This window comes from Solea solea, chromosome 3 (assembly GCF_958295425.1).
Source record: "Solea solea chromosome 3, fSolSol10.1, whole genome shotgun sequence".
Lineage (NCBI taxonomy): Eukaryota > Metazoa > Chordata > Actinopteri > Pleuronectiformes > Soleidae > Solea > Solea solea.
The window spans coordinates 35480700-35503691 of NC_081136.1; the positions used below are offsets into that span (position 1 = coordinate 35480700).

At 43.3% G+C, this 22992-nt stretch overlaps 3 protein-coding genes across 5 annotated transcripts; all 3 read right to left on the bottom strand.

Moving 5' to 3' along the window:
* Positions 1-1407: 1407 nt before the first annotated feature.
* Positions 1408-4631, bottom strand: ift46 (intraflagellar transport 46 homolog (Chlamydomonas)). The gene is made up of 5 exons (XM_058624639.1): positions 3952-4631; positions 3092-3414; positions 2897-2990; positions 2335-2466; positions 1408-2132 (listed from the first exon to the last, which is right to left on the bottom strand). Exons 1-5 carry the CDS (start codon positions 4078-4080, stop codon positions 1773-1775), a joined length of 1038 nt encoding a protein of 345 aa, XP_058480622.1. The 5' UTR covers positions 4081-4631; the 3' UTR covers positions 1408-1772.
* Positions 4632-5199: 568 nt separating this feature from the next.
* LOC131456316 (serrate RNA effector molecule homolog) lies at positions 5200-14086 on the bottom strand. Of its 3 annotated transcripts, none has more exons than XM_058624576.1 (21): positions 13963-14086; positions 12643-12765; positions 12434-12544; positions 11271-11462; positions 11128-11188; positions 10752-11049; positions 10354-10658; positions 9737-9847; positions 9516-9657; positions 9192-9319; positions 9055-9116; positions 8413-8491; positions 8123-8287; positions 7869-8039; positions 7259-7412; positions 7064-7176; positions 6613-6693; positions 6342-6492; positions 6142-6252; positions 5657-5792; positions 5200-5564 (listed from the first exon to the last, which is right to left on the bottom strand). In XM_058624576.1, exons 2-21 carry the CDS (start codon positions 12759-12761, stop codon positions 5489-5491), a joined length of 2766 nt encoding a protein of 921 aa, XP_058480559.1. In that variant the 5' UTR covers positions 12762-12765; positions 13963-14086; the 3' UTR covers positions 5200-5488. The 3 variants fall into 3 exon arrangements, with proteins under 3 accessions (XP_058480559.1, XP_058480558.1, XP_058480557.1); XM_058624575.1 differs by having other exon boundaries at positions 9507-9657; XM_058624574.1 differs by having other exon boundaries at positions 11271-11479; positions 12433-12544.
* Positions 14087-14840: 754 nt separating this feature from the next.
* LOC131456339 (sodium/hydrogen exchanger 9B2) lies at positions 14841-22579 on the bottom strand. Its single transcript, XM_058624607.1, has 14 exons — positions 22502-22579; positions 21523-21594; positions 19399-19494; positions 18654-18747; positions 18382-18552; positions 18037-18179; positions 17546-17673; positions 17330-17411; positions 16492-16585; positions 16297-16403; positions 16071-16220; positions 15737-15982; positions 15080-15254; positions 14841-14986 (listed from the first exon to the last, which is right to left on the bottom strand). The coding sequence occupies exons 2-14, from the start codon at positions 21592-21594 to the stop codon at positions 14907-14909; spliced, it is 1638 nt and encodes a 545-aa protein (XP_058480590.1). The 5' UTR covers positions 22502-22579; the 3' UTR covers positions 14841-14906.
* Positions 22580-22992: the final 413 nt, after the last annotated feature.

The window sequence follows — 22992 nt, forward strand, 5'->3', positions numbered from 1 at the left end:
AGGAATAGGAGGAGGAGGAGGAAGCAGCAATCAGCGGTCATCAGCTGATTGAAACGCACCTGCGTGAAGTCGAGCAGGTGTGTTGAGTCACCAATCAACCAGTTTCTTCCTCCTCCTCCTCCTTCTTCTTCTGAGGTTTTATGGCGGTTGGCAAACAACGATTTGGTGCATTACCGCCACCACCTGGTATGGAGTGTGGATCGAAATGTTGATCTCACTGAACTGTTACTTACGAGTAAGAATAATAAAATAAATAATATATGTATACAGATATACAAACTACAAACACTGTATTATAACATGATGAATGTATTATTCCTGCCCACAGTGATCACATGTGTCTGTATTGTGTTTATTGATGAGAAATAATGTGTTTTATATTTTCCTCTTTCCTGCTTCTTTCCGCGTGCCTAGCTCCTCCCACTTTTCTTTGGCTACTGTAAAAGCGTCTTCCTCTCCTCCTGCCATGGTGTTTCCATCTCTTCTTCAGTTTTTGTTTAACGATGCGGTTTATTTCTGTTTTGCATAATTTTATTGGATTTCTGCGACAAAAAAAAAAACGTCACAACTTCTCGAATCGAAAACAGCACCCCCTGGTGACGGCAGACAATACGACATTTGGTATTTGAGCTAACAACTCCTACAGTTTTTGGGCGAACACCTTCAAACTTGGTGAGGTTACTGTGGACAAGTTGACGAGCTCGAGTTGCTGAAAGTTTTTTTTAATGACGCATGGCGTACGAGATAGGGGGCGCCAAAGTTGGCGCAAATTTTTTTTTTCTTATAACTTCGAGATGGAAGTTTTGATCCCAACCAAACTTGCTTAGTTGATGATGGGTCGTTGCTGAAGACGACTATGTTGCTGAAAACAGTACATTTATACAACAGCGCCTCCTGGTGTTGGCAGAAAATACTACAAAAAAAAAAACTGTTACAACTTTGCCAATCCTGGTCCGATCTGAACCAAACCTGCTAGGATTGATGATATTCTGGCCCTGAAGCCGCCTATGTGAAAATATTCAATTTCAAAAACAGCGCCCCCTGGTGATGGCAGACAGAATTACACTTACAGTTTTTGATGCCACTCTAACAGGAATTGTTGTATCCACCTGAAACTTGATATGTGAGATCTCAGACCCGTCCTGAACACGTCCGTAAAACATGACCTCCCCACAGGAAGTGGAAAGCCCGAAACAGGAAGTACAGTCTAACATTGTCCGATCTGCACAAAACTTGATATGTGAGTCAAGGGAACTTCCCTGAACACGTTTACGGACACGCCTTTGACCCAACAGGAAGTCAGCCATTTTAAACAAGAAGTGCCCTCTAAAATTGCACCGGGACGCCGCTGAAAATAACTAGGACTTAAAATGTGTGATTCTTGTTTTTCAAAGAAAAATGTGATGCAGAAATACAACTGTTTTATTAGTAAAAACAAATCTTTAACCGTTTTTTTTTTTAAATTATCGCAATAATATCGTGAAATATTCTATTAGCGATAGCAGGCTACTTAAGACAAAAATCTGCTCCCAAAACACTGGAAATCGCAATTGTGTAAAGTTCGCAATATGTTTTTGTAACAGTATGACATTTTACAAAAGAAGTTTTTGATAACGCGATGATGGTTTTTTTAGCTTTTACCTGACGTTTGTCCCTATTTACACACACTGTTGTTGTTTTAAAGACATTCTAAGGGTTCATTTTTTTTTTACAAATATCGCAATAATACACACAAAGTGAAACGTCCGTATCGTATCGCCCCATGCCGGGTGTCAGGTTTGCGTCCTGCGCGTCAGGTGCTGCCAGTCTCTGGACTCCAGGTAGAGCGTGAAGAGCAGGTGCAGCGACTGCACGCGGCTGCCGTACACGGGAATGTCCAGCAGGGAGCAGACCACGTCGACGTAGCGCTGCAGGTCACAGTGGAGGCGAGCGGGCGGCAGCTGCGCGCGGCTCAGCAACTCCTCCAGCTCCGGCGGCCACTCCTGCATCAGGCTGTCGATGTCCGGCATCGGGCGGCCGTACTGGACGCTCGCTGCGGGTTTGGAGCGATGCAGCGCGCTGATGCTCTCCACCCAGCTGTCGATCGCCCGGGGGTTCGACTGAGGACTTGCCACGCTGGTCACTTTCTTCAGCTGAGAGAGAGAGAGAGAGAGAGAGAGAGAGAGAGAGAGAGAGAGAGAGAGAGAGAGAGAGAGAGAGATGACTTTATGGCTCGTTTTCACAACTTTTTCTAGGTTAAGACCTGGTTTTATGGTTTGGGTTGTGTTTGTGTGTGTGTGTGTGTGTGTGTGTGTGTGTGCGTGTGTGTGTGTGTGTGTGTGCGTGAGTGTGCACCTCTGTGGCTCCGTGTTGTTTGGTTTCCTCCGACAGCCACAGTGACATCACCGTTGGGTCAGACTGTTTCACACTGGGCTCGTCCAGAACCAGCAGACCCAGACCGTCCGCTTTACCGTCCGGCCTCGGCACCTGAACGCAGGTCACAGTGAGGTCAAAGGTCACAGTCAACATGCGTTTTAAAACAATAATAAAAAAACTGTGTATAAAGTGCTCTGTATGAAGTTTGTAAACCAAAATCACTGATTTTCTCTATGGACTTTGGTGTGGGAGAGTGAGTGGTTTAACATAGATTTTATTACAAGAGTCTTTTGGTCAAGGGGCAGTTTTTACAACACTATCCAGTCCGGCTGGTGACGTCTTTTTTTTGTTTTTGGTCAAAAGGGACAACGAAGAAGACGGTAACCATGGAAACGTACCTAAGCCCACACATGTACAACTATGACTTACAAAAGAGAGCAAACTCCTCCCACTGAGCTCTTATGCTGGTTCTAAGTGTAGGGGGCGCTCATGGCACAGTCAGCACTGACTATCATAAAAACACTTTTTTTTGTAAACGTACTTTAAGGAAAGCGTCGATGTCGCCCACAGCTGGGATGAAGTCTGGAATGAACGGTTTCAGACTGTGTTCCAGCTCCATGGTCTGAGGAGAGTAACTGACAGGGGGCAGCAGAGAGCAACCATGACTCATCATTAATCATCAGTGACCAGTTTTTTTTTTGCTCGGTAACGAATAAAAAAAAAATCGCAGTCTCACCGCGTGATGTACTGGAACAGCTCTTTGATCTCGGTGCTAACGGGAAGGTTGGCGTAGTCGGCGGGGTCGTACGCTCCCTCTGGAGCCTGTCCCTGCTCGTCGTCATCGTCCGTGTCCTCTTCCTCGGAGTCGTCCTCCTCTTCCTCCTCGTCCTCGTCTTCCTCATCCTCGTCGTCCTCCTCGTCGTCGTGGGCGGGACTGGCTCCGGGCTGCCTGCTGATTGGCTCCTTGCTCCTCTGAGGCCCGCGGTCCTCGTCGAACTCGTCGCTGCTGCTGTTCGCCGACATCAGGCCGCGACCGCCGCGAATCCTCCTGGACTGAGGCTGACGCCGAAAAGCAAAGCGTTAAGAAGTGCACGAGAGGTTGCATGACTCGGCAATCCAAAGCAACAAAGAAAAAGGGAAAACCATAGCTGGGAACAGCTGACTCAGCGTTCCAAACCAACACAAATTGTAGAAAATGTTTAAAATGACAAAAAGTACGAATAGCTACGATAAGAATGTCCTGAACTAATGTCCAAATTATTAGCTGACTCAGCATTTGCAACTATGACAAGGCACAGATAACTGACTCAGCATTTTTTTAAACCTATGGCATAACAGGAAGGTACTGAATGCCAATGGCTGACTCAGCATTACATAGTAATAAAGTAAAGGAGAAAACTAAATTTGGGAATTGCTGACTCAGCAATGTGTCTTAGTTGGGACTGCTGAGTCAGCACCTTGATAAAAGTACTAATAGCAACAAACCACTTGTTAATGGCTGACTATGTTATAAATAAATAATGATACATTATAAAAAGTACATTGTTAGCACAGAGTTAGCGGTTTGGACAGGCCGGGGATCGGGTCTCTCTTTACCTGGCTGTAGCTGCGGGGACTCGGGCTGTAGACGCTCGCCACCTCCTCGGTGTCGGCCACCTCCAGACTCTCGTCGTACGGCTGGTTCTTCAGTAAACTCACGTCCTTTTCCCGCTCAGTCTTCTCCATAGAACATCAGCGTGTTACCGGGATGCTCACGGTTCTTTCACCGTTGTTATTAAAAACGTATAAAACCGCGTTAAAGTGAACCAGGTGTATCGCCACCTGAGTGACGTTCTGTTAGCATTGACCTGTTGCTACGCTGCTAACGTTAGCCGCCTAGCAGCAAAGCCGAAACGCAAACATGAACTTTAGCTTTACTACTTTACGTCAACGTTTACGTCAAAATCGGGGAACGTGCGCGTATAAGTCCGGTGTGAATTCACGCCGTCGTCTTTGATCCTAACACGCGATTTTTTTTTAACCCGAATCGAAGCAGGAATATGAGATGCTAGCACGGTTGCCACGGCAACCCGCGAACAGATCAACTTCAACGCGGCGTCACTTTACGTTCATTCCCAACGGTTGAAAATTCGCAGAAACAACCGCATTCAGTGTAACATTGCGTATGAATAATACCGATAAACACCGCCGTTTACTTATCGAACTAACCGTTAACTCACATCTATGTTGTCACGACCAGACGGGGACCCGCCATCTTGGACAACTACGTACGTTGGACGTACACGCCGTCATTGACGGAGGGATGACGTCAGCGTCGCCGCCATATTGATCCGGGCAAGACCAACAGAAATCAACACAAAAGTCGGTTTTTCTACACACGATTTCTTTAAATTGTAATATTTAAGGGCACAGGAAGTAACTGTAGTATTTGTCGATAGTCAGCAAGTTTAAAGGCCTTGTTTAATGGTGTTTCACTGCTTTTAACAAAGGTTACGCGACTAAAAACTATTTCTCTAGCATTCCTTTGCATCTGCGGTTAACCCCCGAAAATATTCACATTTAAGAAGCTGAAACATCACAGAAACTGGTTTTAGGATGAATTAAGTTACCAATTTTCATAACATTTATGGCTTTTCGTTGCTCCTGGCTTTTTATCCAACATCTGACACAGTGATTATGAACTTTTATGACCAGGGACTTCGTTTAGCTGTGGAAATAAATTAATAACTTGGAATCTTGTTTGGTTTGCATGGTTTTAATTATTATTAAAAAATAACACTCAGACCAATTAATTATCAAAATAGTTGACAACTGGAGCCTGAAGCATCAACACACACGTCGCCATCATCTTCCTCTACTGATCTTTATTGGAAAGTATCACATCATCATCATCATCTTCATCATCACGAAAGACTGACAGTCACGTTGGTCCTGAAACACACACACACACACACACACGCTCTCTCTCTCTCTCACAGACTCACACACCTACAGTTTATGATCTAAACTATAGAATAAAAGACAAGTCAATGACAGAAGGACGATGAGAGGAATCCTGGGAAATGTAGGAATATAAAAGTTAATAATAAAAAAAAAGAAAAAACAACATCCTGTGGCTTTGACTTCATGGCGTTCAGAAGAAGTCGAGGTCTTCTGGAGCGTCGAGGTCTCTGTACTCGATGATCGAGCGAGGGTCGCCTCGCACACCCCTGCTCACACACAAGAGAGAGTCACAGGAAATCAATATATTATAATAATCAATACATTTTTTCGACACGTTACTTTTTCACCGTTTCTTTACCTGTTGTTTCGTTGTGGTTGTTGTTGTTGTTGTTGTTGTTGTCCAGGAAACCCTCCTCCTCCTAAATGACCTCTGAAGTTGTCATAGTTACCACGACCCACGCCAAACTGGTTGGGGGGGTACGGGGGTCCGCCACCTGCGACACACACACACACACGAGAGGACACAGAAAAAGAATATTAATACTGGTTTCGGTATTTTTATTTAAGAAGGGACAGTTTGGGTTACTTTAAGAGTGGCTGACAGCTGTGAGCGCCCCCTGCTGTCGACATCTGCCATAATACAGGCACTGAAAACATGGCTGAACAAAGAAGTCTGTCTCACAGTGAGATAAAGACATGTTTTTCCACGTTGTCACTGAGAGTGAGCATCTGTGTGGTTGGTTCTCAGCAGCAGGGGGCGCTCACAGTGCAGTCAGCACCATATATAACCACACTTTAACTCAGTGTAAACTGTTATTGTGATGTGTGTGTGTGTGTGTTTACCAGGGAAGCCGGGCATGGGAGGTCTGACTCCAGGCGGATATCCCAGGAGGCTTTGCTGCTGTGGTGACTGACCAGGGAACCCGGGGATACCCGGGAGACCAGGGGGCGGGACTGTAAGACAAAAAGACGACCGTTTTCGTATACGTGTCCCACAGCGACGTCTCACCGTCCCCTTGCACAGTGTAACGTGCGCGTCTCACCTTGTACTAGCGGTAGGAGGGGCTTGTTCTCAGGTAGGGCGGGTCGCTTGGCGTCCAGCAGGAAGTTGTTGAAGAACTCGACCTCCTGTCGGACGGCGGAGACTTTGTCCCCGTGTTTGTTGAGGATGTGTTTGCGTACAAACTCTGGAGCCTGAGGGACGACGGCGTCGCGTTACTCACAGACAGAGAGACAGACAGACAGACAGACAGAGAGAGAGAGAGAGACAGACAGAGAGAGAGAGACAGACAGAGAGAGAGCAGCTGGACTCACCTTGAACTTCTTCCCGCTCAGAGGACACAGCCACTTGTCTTTACTGAGCTCCTGACTGTTGGCCGTCAGAAACTTCTCCACCTGGACACGAGAAAAACACACAGGTGAGTTTTTTTACACAACTTTAATATCGAGCCTTGTAAACAGGATGAATTTTAAAGAGTCACATGACGGAGCATTTGATGGAGCAATGATGACGTTTTCAAAATGTCCACAAACACAACATTCATCAGTGAGATGAATGGTTTCTTTGTTTCATGGAAGCAGAAACTATTCACATTTCAGAAGCTGAAAACCGTGAAAAACTTTAGTTTAGTTGGCTTTTCACAACACGTGTTAAAACAACACTCACACAAACTTATTTTGGATTTAAACTCAGCACCACCTACTGCTCGCCTCCGTGTACCAACTCACAATAACCTGCTGGACAGACACAAAATGGCGGCCGTACCTCTTGTTCCGGGTCTTTCTTCCCGAGGCGAGCGGCTTCTTCTTCGCTCAGCGTCTCTGACGGAGACAGCAGAGGGGACAGACGCTCCTCGCACATCCGCTGGTGTTCACTCACTGTCCAATCAGAGCAAGGCACAAGGTCACATGACCGGCCTTCACACACATAGGACATGTCATCGTGTGTGTGTGTGTGTACCTTCAGTCGCAGTGATCTTGGCCACAGGTAGGGGGCCCCGTACGTGGACGAGGCCGCAGCGATGGGGCATCTCGTCTTCGGCGGGATATTCACAGAAGTTATAATAATCTACAGAGTGAACGAGACGCAGGTAGAGCAGCAGTCTGTCCAGCACCTGTCACAAACACACACACACACACACACACAGGTTTGTGCTTCAGTCATAGTGAGGACCCTCATAGACTGTCACTAACCCCTTACTCTTACCCTTAACTTAACCATCACAACTAAGGGCCCATACACCCAGAAACAGTGTTCAAGATATGAAACCACTTCAAAACGCCAGTCTTGTGTTTCCGTGTAGACGGCGAAGACGATGTCATAGCCCCACCTCCCTAACCCTTAACCCCACGTGACGGGACATCAACACAGACATCATTTTCGGGGGTTCCGTGTGGACAGAGATGTTTCCTGAACACAACGGTGTCTTTACTGTTTCCGTGTGGGGGCGTGTCCTCAATGCAGAGCCCTAAAACCAGGTCTTAACCCCCGAAAACCCTTTTAAAGAAACCAGGACCAGGCCAAAACGTCTTCACAAACACAAAAACAGCTCTAAAAAAGCTCCTCCCACCTTTATCAGCTTCTCGTCCGTCTCCACGGCAACCTCAGACGAGGAGGCGGGGTCTTTTGCGTCGCCCGCGTCATCGCCACTCCTCGAGGCTCCCGTTAGCTCCTCCTCCTCGGCGCTCACCTCCTCGATCAGGTAATCTGTGATGTTCTTCAGAACGGGGTTGGTCTCGATCTGTGCACATTAGTGTTAGTGAGGGGGATTATGGGTAACGGGGTGGTCAGTGAGGCGGGTTTTGTTATCAGTCTGAGCAGTACCTGTCCGACCCACAGCTCCCCCCTCTGGTCCAGACTGTGAATGAGCCGCGCCGACAGACGGATGTCGTTCCTCACCACCGGTTTGTGGTGCGTCAGGCCGTTGACGTTGCGAACGCGTCGACACAGATCTCTGTTGACCACGGGAGAGAGTTCACAGTCTCTGAGCTGAAGGGAGGAGGAGAAGAAGAGGAGGAGGAGGAGGGGGCGGAGTCTTGTTGTTAATATAAGCCGTCCGTGTTGAGGCCTGGTTCTGATTCTAAGAGCTTTTTTTTTTTTAACGTGGATTTTACCCGGATGTTCTGGAGGTTCCAGCACGTCTCCTTGATGTTCACGCTGCGGTCAAACGTCACCCAGCAACGTCTGAAGAACCTGACACACACACACACACACAAAGATTCTTATTACTATTAAACCCCTTTGTCTGGTGATGGAGGGACAGTCCTGGTTTTAGCCACTTTACAAAAGACTCAGATAATAAAATCTACATCAGTTTAAGTCTATGATGCCTTAAGAACACGTTTCACGTCTTTATCTCACTGTTAGACTTTTCCAACAGGAAACTGACGTTTGTAAACCGCTCACTCTCCCACACCAAAGCCCATAGAGAATATCAGTGATTTTTACATCACAGCACACAGGAGTTGTTGATCCACTGCTGTGTCAATTTTCTGAATTCTGCTTTTAAAATCCTTTGTTCAGATTTACCTCAGTGACACAAAGTGACCACACGAGGCAGCAGCAGAGCAGCAGCTCGTTTCCACGTGAGCTAAAACCACTGATTTTCTCTATGGGGTTTGGTGTGAGAGAGTGAGTGGTTTACAAACTTCAGGTTCTGTCTAACAGTGAGAACCCTTAAAAAAGCCCAAACTACACCTTCAAAAAAGATATTTATATGGCTGAAGTGTGTGTGTGTGTTGACGGCAAAATCTCACCTCCTCTCAGGCTGAGGGTCTGACAGCGCCACCCGCAGGAAGCCTGGGTACCTGCGACAGAGCTACACACACACACCAGACAGGTTAGTCCATGTTAGTATGTGCGTGTGCGTATGTGTGTGCGCGTGTGTTCTCACAGCAGTGATCTCCTCCTTGGAAACCTCTGGTGGGATGCTCCGGATGAACAGGGAGGTCGTGAGGTGGAGGGGGCGGGGCTTGGCTGGTGCCTCCTTCTCGCGTTCCTTCCCTCGCTCTTTGCGACGCTCTGACACACACACACACACACACACACACACACACACACACACACACACACACACACACACACACACACACACACACACACACACACACACACACACACACACACACACACACACACAGTGGTTCTGGTCAGAAACTGAACATAAAAACACAGATTGTTGGTCTCTCTCTCTCCCCCTCCCTCGTACCGTCCTTACCGTCCTCCCCGTCATCCTCCTCCTCCTCCTTCTCTTCTTCGTCCTCGTCTTCCTCCTTCTCCCCGTCAGAGTGGGAGGAGTCAGAGTCGGACGCGCTGCCCTCCCCGCTGTCAGCTGACACGCTGCGTTTCCTCTTCCTGCCCTGAGCGAAGAAGACACATTTTTTTTTAACACCAGGGACAAACGAACACACACATCAGCGTCAACGAGGCTCAACTCACTTTCTTCGTCTTCTCCTCCGCCTCTTTTTTCTCCTCCTCCTCCTCCTCCTCTTCATCTTCATCTTCCTCTTCTTCCTTCGCTCCGTTCTGCTTCATCTCCTCTTCACATTCCTACGACGATTGTTATTTTGGGGCAAACGACAGATATTTATAGAGTTAATTTAACAGAGTTACGTCATATTGTTTGACGCAAATTTTTTTCGCAGGGTTCAAAATACATTACTTAAAAAACACAACTTAGATTGCAAATTTTGCACGGTTAAAAAATATTTAAACTGCTACTAACTTTCCTGAAAGTTCTCTAACGTTACCAACGTGACAAACAAATTAACTTGCTTTAAATATGTTACAAAAATAAGAATGTTACGTTACTAACTGTATTTTTTTCACTTTAAAATGAAAAAATAAATCACGATAATGGATAATCGTAATAATAAATCACATGGACTGTACGTTAGCGTTTCTAAGTCAAAAATGAATTTTCCTCATTTACGATAATCGTGCAAATACAATTTCACTACTTTCAACATGACCAAACTGCACTCTCCGTAACCCACAACTAAAAAAAAACAAACAGAGGTTGTCATGGTGACACAGTGTGACATCATCACCCTGACCTTGTCGCTGTCTCTCATCTCGCCCGTCTCCCTGTCGGTCGCCGCCTCTGTCCGGCTCACTGTCGCCTCTGCGTCCATTTGAGCGCTGACGTTTCCTGCGCTGGAATCTTCTCGACTCTTGTCGGCTCCGGTGACTCCAACACCACCGCCACTGCCACTGCCACCGGCGCCACTGCCACCACCACCGGCGCCACCGCTGCTGCCGGCGCCGCTAACGGTGACATCGCCGCCCGGCGCTGCAGGAGCAGCCGGCGCCTCCAGCACCTGCAGGTCAAAGTCGGTGCCTCCCTCCATCTTTATTACGGCTGCAGAGAAAGACGACCGCAGCAAAGTCATTACCCAAAAAAAAACCAGACATCACATGACTCTGCTTTGACCAATAGTGGGTCAGTCCTCACCTGCGTCCAGGAGTTTGATGATGGCGGGGGCGTGGTCCATGTCCAGGGACATGTTGTCCAGCCAGTTGTTGTCAAGCAGGAAGAGGAAGACGCCGAGTCGTGTCTTGAGGGCGGCCAGAGACTCCGCCTTCCTGGACGTGATGTCGTCGGGGTGGTACTTTGAGCGGAACCACTCCTGGTCCTTGTGCTGGAGGAAGAAGTCCTGTAGCTGCTGCCGCCTGAAGTCCAGCTTGTACTGGTTGTAGCGCTTCACCGCCTCCGTCTCGTCGACACTGTCCTCCATGTTCAGCAGGAACTCCTGTGCGGGGACACGTGTGTCAATCAACATCGATCATTCACAGACAAACCCCGCCCACTCTGGTGTGTGCTCACTCACCTTGAAGCTCCTCATGGTGGGAGGTCCAGCAGGAGGAAGATCAGGGTCGACCATCCCCAACCTGAGACACGGCCATTAGAAAAATCTTAAAAACTCAAACAATCAGCTACGTTATTTTCTCCGTGTGTGCGTGTGAGCCTCACCTGCCCTGCAGCGGGTGACCTCCATGGTGAGGGTGAAGGTGGGGGAGGTCGGGGTGCCAGCCCTGAGGCCCCGCCCCAGGAAAGGGCATTCCACCTCCTCCTCCTCCTCCACCACCACCTCCACCACCACCACCACCACCTCCTCCTCCGTAGGGCATATCGTAGCGGTACGGCTCCCCCCGGTGGTCGTCCCTGGGAACATTCACCCGCCAGTGAACAAAATGGAAACTCACAAATTTATACATGCAGCTGTAGGAAGGACAAACACACATTCTTGTACTGCATACTTAGTGAGGACGCACATACATTCTTGTATTGCACACTTAGTGAGGACACAGGGATAGAGGGAGTGGTGGGAATCCCAGAGACACCACGACACGATATATTTTTTTAATGATTCGCGTGATATTTAAGTCACAATGCGATAGTATCATGATATTTGTCACCGTATAATATAACGATATTTAAGTTTCCGTACAATATCACAATATTTAAGTTTCCGTACAATATCACAATATTTAAGTCACAATAAGATATTATATTTAAGTCACCGTACAATACTTAAGTCACAATACGATATTATCACGATATTCAAGTCACAATACGTTATTATCACAATATTTAAGTTTTGGTACAATATCATGATATTTAAGTCTCAATACAATATCATGATATTTAAGTCACAATATGATATTATCACGACACTTAAATCACGATATGATGCTATCGCGATATTTAAGTCACAATACGATATTATCGAAATATGTAAGTCACGATGTTGAAGTCACAATGCGATATTATCACAAAATTTAAATCACAATATATATTACCAAGACACAATGCTATCACAATGTTGAAGTCGCAATGAGATATTATCATGATGTAGTATTTGCAAAATCATATATGTTCACACAACAGCTCTAGTGAGAGCGAGCACATTGAAGAATCGTTTAAAATCGTGAGATTCCCACCCTTACTTAGACAAAATGCATTCCCTAACCGTTACTACCACAACTAACTGGCGAGGCGAGTAGAGCCGGTGGAAATGTGCCTTAACTGCCAAATCCTAAACCTGATTCTAATCCTAACCCTAAAACCAAGTCTTAACCCATAAAAAGACAATTTAAGGTGTGACAGGACACACGCACACAGACTCTCCTCACCAGTCTCTCCTCATGCGTTTGTGTTGAGGACTCATGTGTCTGGGTGGAGAAAATCTCTCTCTGCGTCCGCGGTCATAATCCCTTCTCCTCTCTCTGCCACGGTCCCAGTCCCTGGAGGAAAAACATAAACAGTGCCGTGATAAGAAATGCAAGAACCAAACCTCTGGTGGGGACCAAAGAGTTTTTTTTGTTTTGTTTTTAAATATCACCTGTCAGGCCAGTCGTCCCTCCTCCTCTCCTCCCTCTCTCTCGACCGCTCCATGTCGCTCCTCTCTCTCCGGAACTTGTCCCGCCTCCTCCTGTCAAACTCGTCATCACTGTCGCCCATTGGACTGAAAAAACGAATAAATAAAACAGAGTTAAAAGTGACCGTGAAGCTTAACTTCCTGGTTCTGCTTGAAGCAAAGACTCGGAACTGACAGACAAAAACGAGAAACGCGATCTTAATTGTCTCTGACGAAAGCCACGCACGACTGTCGCAAATTCGCCTCAAACCATTTCCGATATGAATGCAGCCGAGGTGGCGCATGTGTCGCACTAATACTCCCCACATACCAAGGATCGTATTTGGAAGCACGTATGTGAGAAACTAAATCCGGTTGACAGAAGCAGAAGTGTTGACTCACAGAACACAGATTTTTGGGGCCAACGTAGGGAAATATTCCAAATTTACTTCTAGAGCACATTTGAAAACAACCAAGGTTGACCAAACTGCTTTACACAGTTAAAAGCACAGCAACATTAGAGGTATAAAACATAAAATCAATAAAAGGTCTACATTTTAAGGCGGACCAGAATTTGCTTCTTTGGTACGCACCAGAGCGTGCTTGTGTGTTCACATCACCCCAAACTAATTGGACTTTCCAACCAAACGAACCAGGGTTGGATTAAGAAGGAGCTGGTGTGAATGCAACCTAAATGACCTCTGCAGTTGGATGCAGGAGAAAATGTATACATATCGGTATCGGTCATCCTCCCAAGCAATCCCGATATATTGCCATATCGGATATCGTGTCTCCCTAGTATAAATAAAGTTTTGTGCTTAATAGTAAAACATATACAAGCCTTGAATAAATCATCAACCAACCAATAACTAATTTCCATTACTTTTTGTTTTCTATAGTTTTGAAGACTTAAAATAATCTATTTAAACTACATTTTACCAAATTAAAACATTATTTTTAACCACAGACGTGAACGAGCTTGTTAGCTGACGCTCTGCTTCGTTAGTGTTAGCGCACATTAGCTTCAGTTGCTTCCGTTCACAAATGGAACCAAAACAAAGCGGCCGTTGTGAATAAATAACGAAGAAAACTCTTAGCATTTATTAAACGCGAGCTGGGGTTGGCGGTTAGCTCCGGGCAGCAGCTGTGCGAAGCTAATAGAGGCTAATCAGCTCATTAGCATCAGAGCTAACACAGCGTGCTCGTGCAACTCTACTCCACAGTTAACCTAATTTCTGTTGTGTTTTAACGTTAAATCTCATATAAAACAAACACCGAGGACGAGTTTTGTGTGTTTTCTTTTACCTTAAACTTCGCTGTTCGCACACCGAGGAGTTAGTGCAGCAGCTAACGCTGCAATATCACCGCCAGCCCGTGAGCGCTGCTAAACAACAAGGCTTCCGGTCCGCCTGATTTCCGACCGTGTGATTTCCTGTCACGGTTTTCAGTCAGTCTGAAAACAAAAGCTCCCCCTAAAGGAAGGGCATGCTAAATGTACGGAAGCCTGAAGGTGCAAAGCAAGAAATCAGTTACATCAATTCATTTAAATTAACAATTGTATTGTCTACATTTATTTTTTTATTTTGAAGTCCCAGAAAATGCAAAACATTAATTTAGGGGTAAACGAATGTTTGAATGCAAACCCGATTTTAAAATATAAACAACTCAGAGTTTTTAAAACAAAACATTTTGTAATTATTCAGAACTGAGATAATTGTGACTGTGTTTAGCAGGCTATGTACTAAGTTCGGAATGTCCCAGATTATTCCTGAACAGTGGTCCAACGTCGTACTCTTCAAAGAACTTCAAAGATGGTTGTTGTCACAATCTTGCAACAAGTTAACGTTAAATTTTCGGAAAGTTTCAGACAGATAGGATGTTTGCTGCTAGGTACCACAGCTAATGATTTGCCAATGACAACACAATCAACACGACATAGACTTTTAACTTATAATTCAACAGTTCATCAGATCAATGTTTGTTGTAGTTTGTATTTTTATTGAAATGCTTGCGATACAGTGATAGATATTTGTTTTACAGTCATTTGATAAAAGTGGTGAATTCTCCTCCCAGACCATCGTCGTAGTAACATCGTAGTAACATAAACACTTGGTTAGTGACAGTAGCTAGCACAGGCTAACATTAGCATATGACGGCATAAACAAAACTTACAGCAAATATATAATGTATTATATAAATAAATGATGTGCAAAAAAAGTTGTGGTAAATAACTTTTCTTCAGTTTGTCCTTATAGTTTGCTCTCGAGGGTCACGTTGTCTTTTTCAACATTGATGCCACTTGGGTTTGTTTCTTCGCCCGTTGTTTCTTCTGCCAAAAAAAACCACCCAAAACAATAAAATGTATTTATTTACATTTGTGAATAGAAGTAGTAAAATTGTGAGACAAAGTCAAACTGCTGACCTTTGATCTGCCGCTCCAGGAGGCGTGGTCCCGCAAGGCCGATACCCAGTGCCCCAATGGGAGCTGTGGTCAGAATGGCTAACACTGCTAACGTAAGCACATCCAGTCCGAACTTTACCATGGCCTCGTCCCCTTCCTCCCGTGCCATGTCCAGTGCTTTGGAGCCAATAGCAGCCTGAAGGGTAAACAGACAAAAAACATACATTATAAGAGCGGAAGTGTTTTGCGGTTGTGCCTCTTGGGATCACAAATCTGAGCGGTTCTAGTGGACCTTTTTGATGTCAAAGAGCTTCTGGTGGATGTAGAGGAATCTACTGATCAATTAGTAGATGGCAGTCATGACTGGGTAGGTTTTCGGCCCTTTCTGTGGGTAAGTATAGTGCTAGAAGAGGTTTGATTGATCATTTCAGCAGTTCTTCTGGTCACTGTTGCATTTATAGGGTTCCTACACAATGTTGTAGTGTTCTTTTGGTTGATTATTGTCATCCTAAAGTCATAGAATAAGTAACGATAGTCAACAACAACAGGTCTATCTTGAATCTTCTTTTAGTCCTGTGTGAAGTTTTAGGAGTCAACTAAAGATTCTTTTAGAGGTTTTCCAGATAACCCAGGGGTTCTTGTGGACACAGATGAGGTTCTAGGGTTTCGGGCACTGACCTGAACGGTGGCTTTAGGGAGCCAGGCCACAGAAATGAAAAGTTTCTCCTTCAAGTTGAAACCTCCGAAATGTACCAGCAGGAAGGTGACGAGCAGGCGGATCACCAGACCAATACTGATACAGGCCAGTCCCAGACCCACAGTGCTGGGGCTGAGGGTTGCTATGGTGATCTCTGCTCCAATCAGACCAAACAGGAGTGGCTGGAAAACATCCCATGACTGACCGACCATGGCCGCCACCGGGGCCTGGATTTAAAGATTAAAACATCTTTCAGTTCAAAGACACACAGGACTGATGTGAGATTCAGATTAAAGTGGTTCTGATGGGTTTCACCTTGTCAGATTTCCAGCCCAGTGCGGCCAGGAAGGCCAGAACCAGGGTACAGAGACCACCAGCTCCAGCAAAACCAACAACATGACTGAAGAAGACAGAGAATATGGACAAACCCAACAACATGAGAGTCCGTCTCAACACCAACTCCTCCTGCAGGGACATCCAAAGGTATGTCAGAAACCCGGTCTTTCTGAATTTGAATTGTATTTAGATTAAAATGTCAAACCTGGTCTTTGCTTGGGAAGAAGTACAAGAACAGACCCAGGATCATCCCGGCAACGACCCCTCCCACCACCTCCAAGAGACCCTTCAGTATGTTCATCCACGTCGAGCCTGCGACACAAACACAGACGCAGTGAACGGACTGAGCAGAAATCAGCAGAATCAACAGAATCAAATCAAATGAAGAATAGTTGTTAACCCGTAGAGAAGGCGATTCCCAGGCAGGTGGAGAATCCTGTGATGGCTAAAATATCATCAAAACTCCCAGCAGCCATCAGCAGAGTGGGGATTCCCTACGAAAACCACACAGAACATGAAGTCAGAGGAGCATCAAGAAACATTGCTAAAACTAAAACGTCAAGAACTTCCCAAGCCGGTTTGTAAGTGGTTTCCATGGCGTTCCAGTACATAAGGCTGTGTGCATCGCATAAGTTACCATTCGTGCTGGTGTGAGGACCAGAACAGCAAGTTCTGAGACTAAAGTGTACCCACGACCAAGACTGAAGAACTCATTGTCTACTGTTTTATCCTCCACATGAGGGTTGTGAGGGTTTGCCAGAGCCAATCCCAGCTGACATAGGGCAAAAGGTGGAGTATGCCAGGGGGTCGTGGTTAAAATCCAGTCCCACAAATTGGGACACCCTTTCAAGAACGGTACGTCATCATGTTTTTCCTGGTGATTCACTGTGTGTGATGTCGCCAAAGATACAATGCTATTGTTATATTGTTATTGTGGACGATAGAAATGTCATAAAAACGTCTGCAAACGCCCGGTTTATGGTTTGCACGAGTGACTGCAATCAAAGTTTGGTCTTGGTACAAGTCTGACCTTGGTCTTGTTGGTGTGGCCTTGACTTCAAGGCGATGGTTGTGATTACTGGAGCGAGTGCACAGAAGGTGCTAAAGGTCACAGAAAAACATCTGTGCACCCTGCAGGTGGTGCTAGAGATTCTTTATAACATAATACATAATAGCTCCGACTGACTGTCCCCCTGCGCCTCCTGGTGGCAGAGTGTAGAATCAATCTGGCGATTTACCTTCTCCACTCCATATCCTTCTCTCTGCAGGAGCAACATCGAGGGAACGACGACTGCTGGAGACACCGCGGCCAGGACGAAACTACCACACAGAGACAGAGAGAGAGACAGAGAGAGAGACAGAGAGAGAGACAGAGAGAGAGACAGAGTCAACGCCGGACACAGACACACAAAACAATTTGTGTATGTGTGTGTGTGTTTGTGTTAGTGTGTTACCCCAGGATGAAGCCCCAGACCCAGGGTAGACCCAACAGGAAGTGAGAAACCACAGCGACGACGGAGGCCTCCACCATGCAGGGGCCGATCGCAAGACGAACGCACACCGCCTTCAGACGACGCAGCGCCTGCACACACACATCGTACAATTAGTGTGTGTGTGTGTGTGTGTGTGTACTTGTACATACATATTTGTGAGGACCATAAAACCACAGGAAGTCACAGTCACTCTTTAAACTGCGTTTATGGGGTTAAGATTTGATTTTAGGGTAAGTGGTGAGGGGCTTCCTTATTTCCTGTTATGAACACTGACCAGTATGGTCCTCGTGGAGACCAAAACCTGGTCCTAATGTGGCAGAACTTAATTTCTGAGGAACTGGTGAAGTTTAGGACTAAGATTTGAACTGGCTAAGGTTAGGGTTAGTCATTACCTGGTTGTGGTTAAGGTTATGATAAGGGTTTAGTTAGTCTGTCCAAATGTGTGTGTGTACCGAGGGGTCCAGGCCCAGTCCGGCTCTGGTCAGGATGATTGACAGCGCGATGTTCCTCAGAGCTGAAGACCAGTGAGTGTCGATGAAGACGGCATCTGTGATGTAGGGAACGTTACGCAGCAGTAGACCTGCCAACAGCATACCTGCACACACACACAGGGGAAGGTGTTTTATGGTCCGTTCCATTTGTCGTCACTTCCTTCAATGGGAACGTCCCCTGAACTCGGACGTCCAACTCAGAAACCTTTCATACCCCAAGTTTGGATTCCAAGACTGGAATGGCTAGTGACTGGATTACATTCGATCAGATTATATAGTACATCAGATCGGATCATTGGGTCTTACCAAGCAGCGGGGGGAAGGGGGGCAGCGTGGGCAGTTGGATCATTCCCACCAGTTTCCCTCCGATCACAGAGCAGATGAAGAGGATGACGATGCCGAACAAGTTTCCTCCAGGCAAACACTCACTTCCTGTGATGGACCAGACGACCCCGAAGAGCAGCGCAAACAAACATGCTGCACACACACACACACACACAGTTTTTAAATCACAAGTTTTTAAATTATTTTAAATCACATAATTTACATTTACATTAATTTCAGATGTTTGTCGGCACCTTTAGTGATGAGCAGGCTGACGAGTCCTTGAGGTCGAGGACATCTGTCCTTTAGACGGCTACAAGACAAACAGCAGGGGGACGACGGTGCCATCTTCATGTGGACACACACACACACACACACACACACGTGACCCACTTTTTTAAGATGATTACCAAATAATCGTAATAAGAGAAATTAACAGCATTGGTAATTATTTTATATATATCCAACTGTTCAAGTTCAGTTGATTCAGAGACGGTTGTTCATTTGTCCTAATAAACTTTTAAAATGGCATCTTTTGCTGTTTTTTTTTTATCACATTTTCTAATCTTGCACCTGTCAAATACTGCATTTTATGAAAAAAAAACCTGAACACTAAAAAAACTAATAAAAACTAAAGTAAAACTAAAGTAAAACTAAGCATTTTTCAAAAAATAAAAACGAATAAAAACTAAAGTAAAACTAAGCATTTACAAAAAAATAAAAACTAAGCATTTACAAAAAATAAAAACTAAGCATTTACAAAAAATAAAAACTAAGCATTTACAAAAAATAAAAACTAAGCATTTACAAAAAATAAAAACTAAGCATTTACAAAAAATAAAAATGAACTAATTTTTAAAAACAAAAAGGCAAAACTAAATAAAAACTAAAACTACTGAAAAATCCCAAACTATGAGACGACAGAGTGAAGTCTGGACCTGAAGCAGCAGATTTGACAGAAATGTCTTTCACTGACGTGTGTTTGTGCGTCCCACTCACCTCCTCGCCGTCGTCCAGGTCGTCTGTCTTCCTCTGCGGCAGCACGGTGATCTCTCTCTCTCTCTCCTCCTCACCGACCTGAACTTTACACCCTCGCTTTACCACCGAGCGAGAGAGACAGAGAGAGAGAGACAGAGAGACAGAGAGAGAGAGAGAGAGAAGACATGTTTGTTGCACTTTGTCCTCAGTCTGCGTTTAGACACTTCACTTATAAGTAAAACTACTAGGACAACTCATTTTGACCATTTTTGATTATTTTGCTGATTACTTGTACCAAGGGTCTTCAACCTGTGGCTCTAGAGCCTCGTGTGGCCCGTTTATTTCCACCCTTTTTGTAGACATGATGTTAAGTCGTTACTTTTTCCACACTTTATAAAAGAGGTTGAGTATAAACAGCGACAGTTTTCTTTTTGTAGTTCTTTACTTTACTTTACTTTAAATATAGTATATGTATAAAGAAAACATAATACATGATATTAACATGATATTAATGTGCATAAAAGTTTTAAAAACTGTTGAATAATCAATCTGTGAGTCATTTACTGTTCTAATTTTATAATATTCAATATTTAATTATCATGACAGCAATATTCATGGATGTTTATAACATATGTAAACAATTCTTTGCTTCTGTGACCTTCACATAAATATTCATAAACAGGTAAAAAATAAAAATCTGTGGGAATTTTTATTCTCAAGTTGTGGCAATCCTGTGAAATCAGATATAAAAGCAAACACCGAGTCTTATCTTTAACCCATAAACACTGTCACAGCTGAAATGTCCTCATTCAATAAAATAGCAGGTCATTCATCACAAGCTCGTGTTTGCACACTCTTTTTTCCTGTCGTTTCTGCACTTCTCCATTCATTCTTCATGTTTTTCCCATCCATCTTTCTGTCATTTTATAAAGAGAATTTATTGTTTGAGCCAGCAATCATTAAACGTGCTCTGTTCTCACTCACATGGACACAGTGATTTTCCAGTCATTTCAAAACCTTTCATTTAAAAAATAAAATAAAATAAATAAATAAATCTATAAGTTATTTATACTAGTTCATTCAACTTTTTTGTAATTCTAGAGTTGTGTCAAAAAAATGATCTTTTTTTTATTGTGACGAATTTTATATAAAAAAAAGAGAAGTTATTAAAAAAAGAAGTTACAAAAAAAGATTCTAAAGGATGGTGGAAATAATGTCTAATTTTAAATGTTTCCAGTAAAACAAAAACAATAAGAAATTGTTTATACTGTAAATGGGTTTGAATAAAATAAATTGGTTGTTTAACGTTTTCTTTCTTTTTTGTAATTTTCCAGTTTAGTTTCTCCATCACTTTTCCTCAGAAATTATGAATTTTATTGAATTATTTTATGGAAAATTGATCAATCAAAAAGAAGATAAAGTCAGTCTGTGAGTCATTGTTTTATCTCTTATCTGCAATGACACATGTGTGTAGTACAGAAGCAGATATAGTTTATGATTCATTCGCTGTAAAATATCAAGGGAGTAATGTAACACACACACACACACACACACACACACAGAGAGAAGGAGATTGGGGCGGAGCTTTTACACCTGTAAATATTTATTTAAAAAATACCCTAACATATATCTCAACTATAATTGCAATAATATACTATATTAATAGAACCCATTTTTATTTATATGCATAAACCATATTTATATAGATATTAAAATCCTATTTTTAAATATTGTATAACATGAAGATGATACACATAAACGTGCATAATAACACATTTGGAATTTGTATTCACTGGTTATTGTTTAATGTATAATTAGAGTTTTTACACCTGTAAATATTTATAAAAAAAATACTTGAAACATTTATCTAAAATATATGTACTACAATTGTATTTAACACTTATTAAATTATATGCATATACCATATTTATATCGTTATTTTATTGACTCAAAAACATTTTGTGCCCTAATTTCTCCAAAAAATTTTGTTCAGTTGGTAGGAAATGTTAATTTTCCAAACATTGTATAACTGTATAATAACTATTATTATCTGTAGTAACATGACGAGCTTAAGTCCTGTGAGCCTCAAAAACCTCCCGTGCTGCCCTGATCCGCCACCAGACGGCAGTCAGGTGAAGTTTGTACCTCAGGTTGTTTCAGCTTCGGCTCATCATCGCCGACCCGTAAGTAGCGCTTGGTGGCTTCTTCATCCATCATCTGCAGCAGCAACAACAACAACAACACTCATAAATAAACAACACAACTTAAATCTGAACAAACACCTAAAAACAAGTGTTAAACTTTAAAAATAAAACTTGTGTTGGATAAAATGTTCCCACAAAGCAAAAGGTCCCCACTTCACAGGTGTATTTCTGTACAGTATTTCATTCTATGTTAAATGTTTAGATGATCTGATTATATATATGATTATATGCTAACAATCTAATTTATGAATCTTAAGACATTTATGAATCTCAATTTTTACAGCATAACATATTTTAATAATTTTGGCCTTAATATCAAAATATAAAAGATCCCAAAGGAGGTTTTTTTTATTATCGGGGAAAAAAAAGATATATAAATCTTTACAAATCTTTATATTTTTTCAATGTTTATGTCACATTTCAAACGTTTGACTATCAAAAAAAAACCATCATACAATACTAAATATTGTATAGTTGGATTGACTTGATATTTCCACATAATTAAGACAAATTTAAAAGTAACTATTTCACAATTATTGTCTTCATTAGAGAATAAATATACAGACATATTTACACAATTTACTGTTATTTCTTTGGCTTAGTTTTAAATATGTGTGCGCATTTATCTGCCTCTCATAGTTGACACATTATATCATTTAGATTATAATATTTAAATAGCACTTTAAATATTTTTTTACATTTAGAAAATCCTGGAAACTATGTAAAAACAACAACAAAGGGCTGCAATAAAAGATGATTTAAGTAAGAATTACAGGCAATTCAAACACTTAAAATGTAGATTTTAATATGTTTTTATTTGAATATGAAAATACTCACATATTCAAAGCAGTTTAATGTATTTAATGATTTTTTTTTCAGTAGTATTTATATATATTTATATAAAGTCTATAAAATCTTACCTTGATGCAGACAAGTGTGAGCCGAACAAAGAGGAAAAATCGACTGACAACTGAGTCACTGACCCGCAACAAGACCCATAAGAGTGTGTGTGTGTGTGGGTGTGTGTGTGTGTGTTAATAACAGTTGGATTAAGTCTGTTGTTTTTTTGTCGCTCTGCAAAATGACACAGACACTCACACACACAGTGTACAGCCTGGTATTATATGAACACAGGTCAATGTCACACTGCCGACTGCGTTAATACACACACACAAAGTTGCGTTGACGGTCGCCTGCAGACACAAACACGTCTCATTATCCCCGAGATAATAGCAGGTGTGCGTCTGTGTGTGCGCACGTGTGTCGTTCCACCTGACGTTAACACACCTGAGGTGATGAGTGACAGATTGAGGTGTAGAATATGACGGAGACGCTCCCAAGGTTAAAGTTTCAATATTAAGATGATAAAGTTGTATATTACGAGAGAAAAAAAACTAACATTACCAGTCAA

Bases quoted from the DNA above. Each gene is read 5' to 3' on its own strand.
- LOC131456339 (XM_058624607.1), bottom strand. From the start codon at position 21,594: ATGATGGATGAAGAAGCCACCAAGCGCTACTTACGGGTCGGCGATGAT. The intron at 17,674-18,036 runs GTACACACACAC...GTGTGTGTGCAG, and splicing joins GACTGGGCCTGGACCCCTCG to GCGCTGCGTCGTCTGAAGGC. The intron at 14,987-15,079 runs GTCAGCAGTTTG...TTTTTTTGGCAG, and splicing joins CCTGGAGCGGCAGATCAAAG to AAGAAACAACGGGCGAAGAA.
- LOC131456316 (XM_058624574.1), bottom strand. From the start codon at position 12,761: ATGGGCGACAGTGATGACGAGTTTGACAGGAGGAGGCGGGACAAGTTC. The intron at 8,288-8,412 runs GTAAAATCCACG...TCCTCCCTTCAG, and splicing joins GGAACCTCCAGAACATCCGG to CTCAGAGACTGTGAACTCTC. The intron at 5,793-6,141 runs GTAAACACACAC...TGTGTGTCGCAG, and splicing joins TCCCATGCCCGGCTTCCCTG to GTGGCGGACCCCCGTACCCC.
- ift46 (XM_058624639.1), bottom strand. From the start codon at position 4,080: ATGGAGAAGACTGAGCGGGAAAAGGACGTGAGTTTACTGAAGAACCAG. The intron at 2,991-3,091 runs GTGAGACTGCGA...GCCCCCTGTCAG, and splicing joins CTGTTCCAGTACATCACGCG to TTACTCTCCTCAGACCATGG. The intron at 2,133-2,334 runs GTGCACACTCAC...TCTCTCTCTCAG, and splicing joins AACAACACGGAGCCACAGAG to CTGAAGAAAGTGACCAGCGT.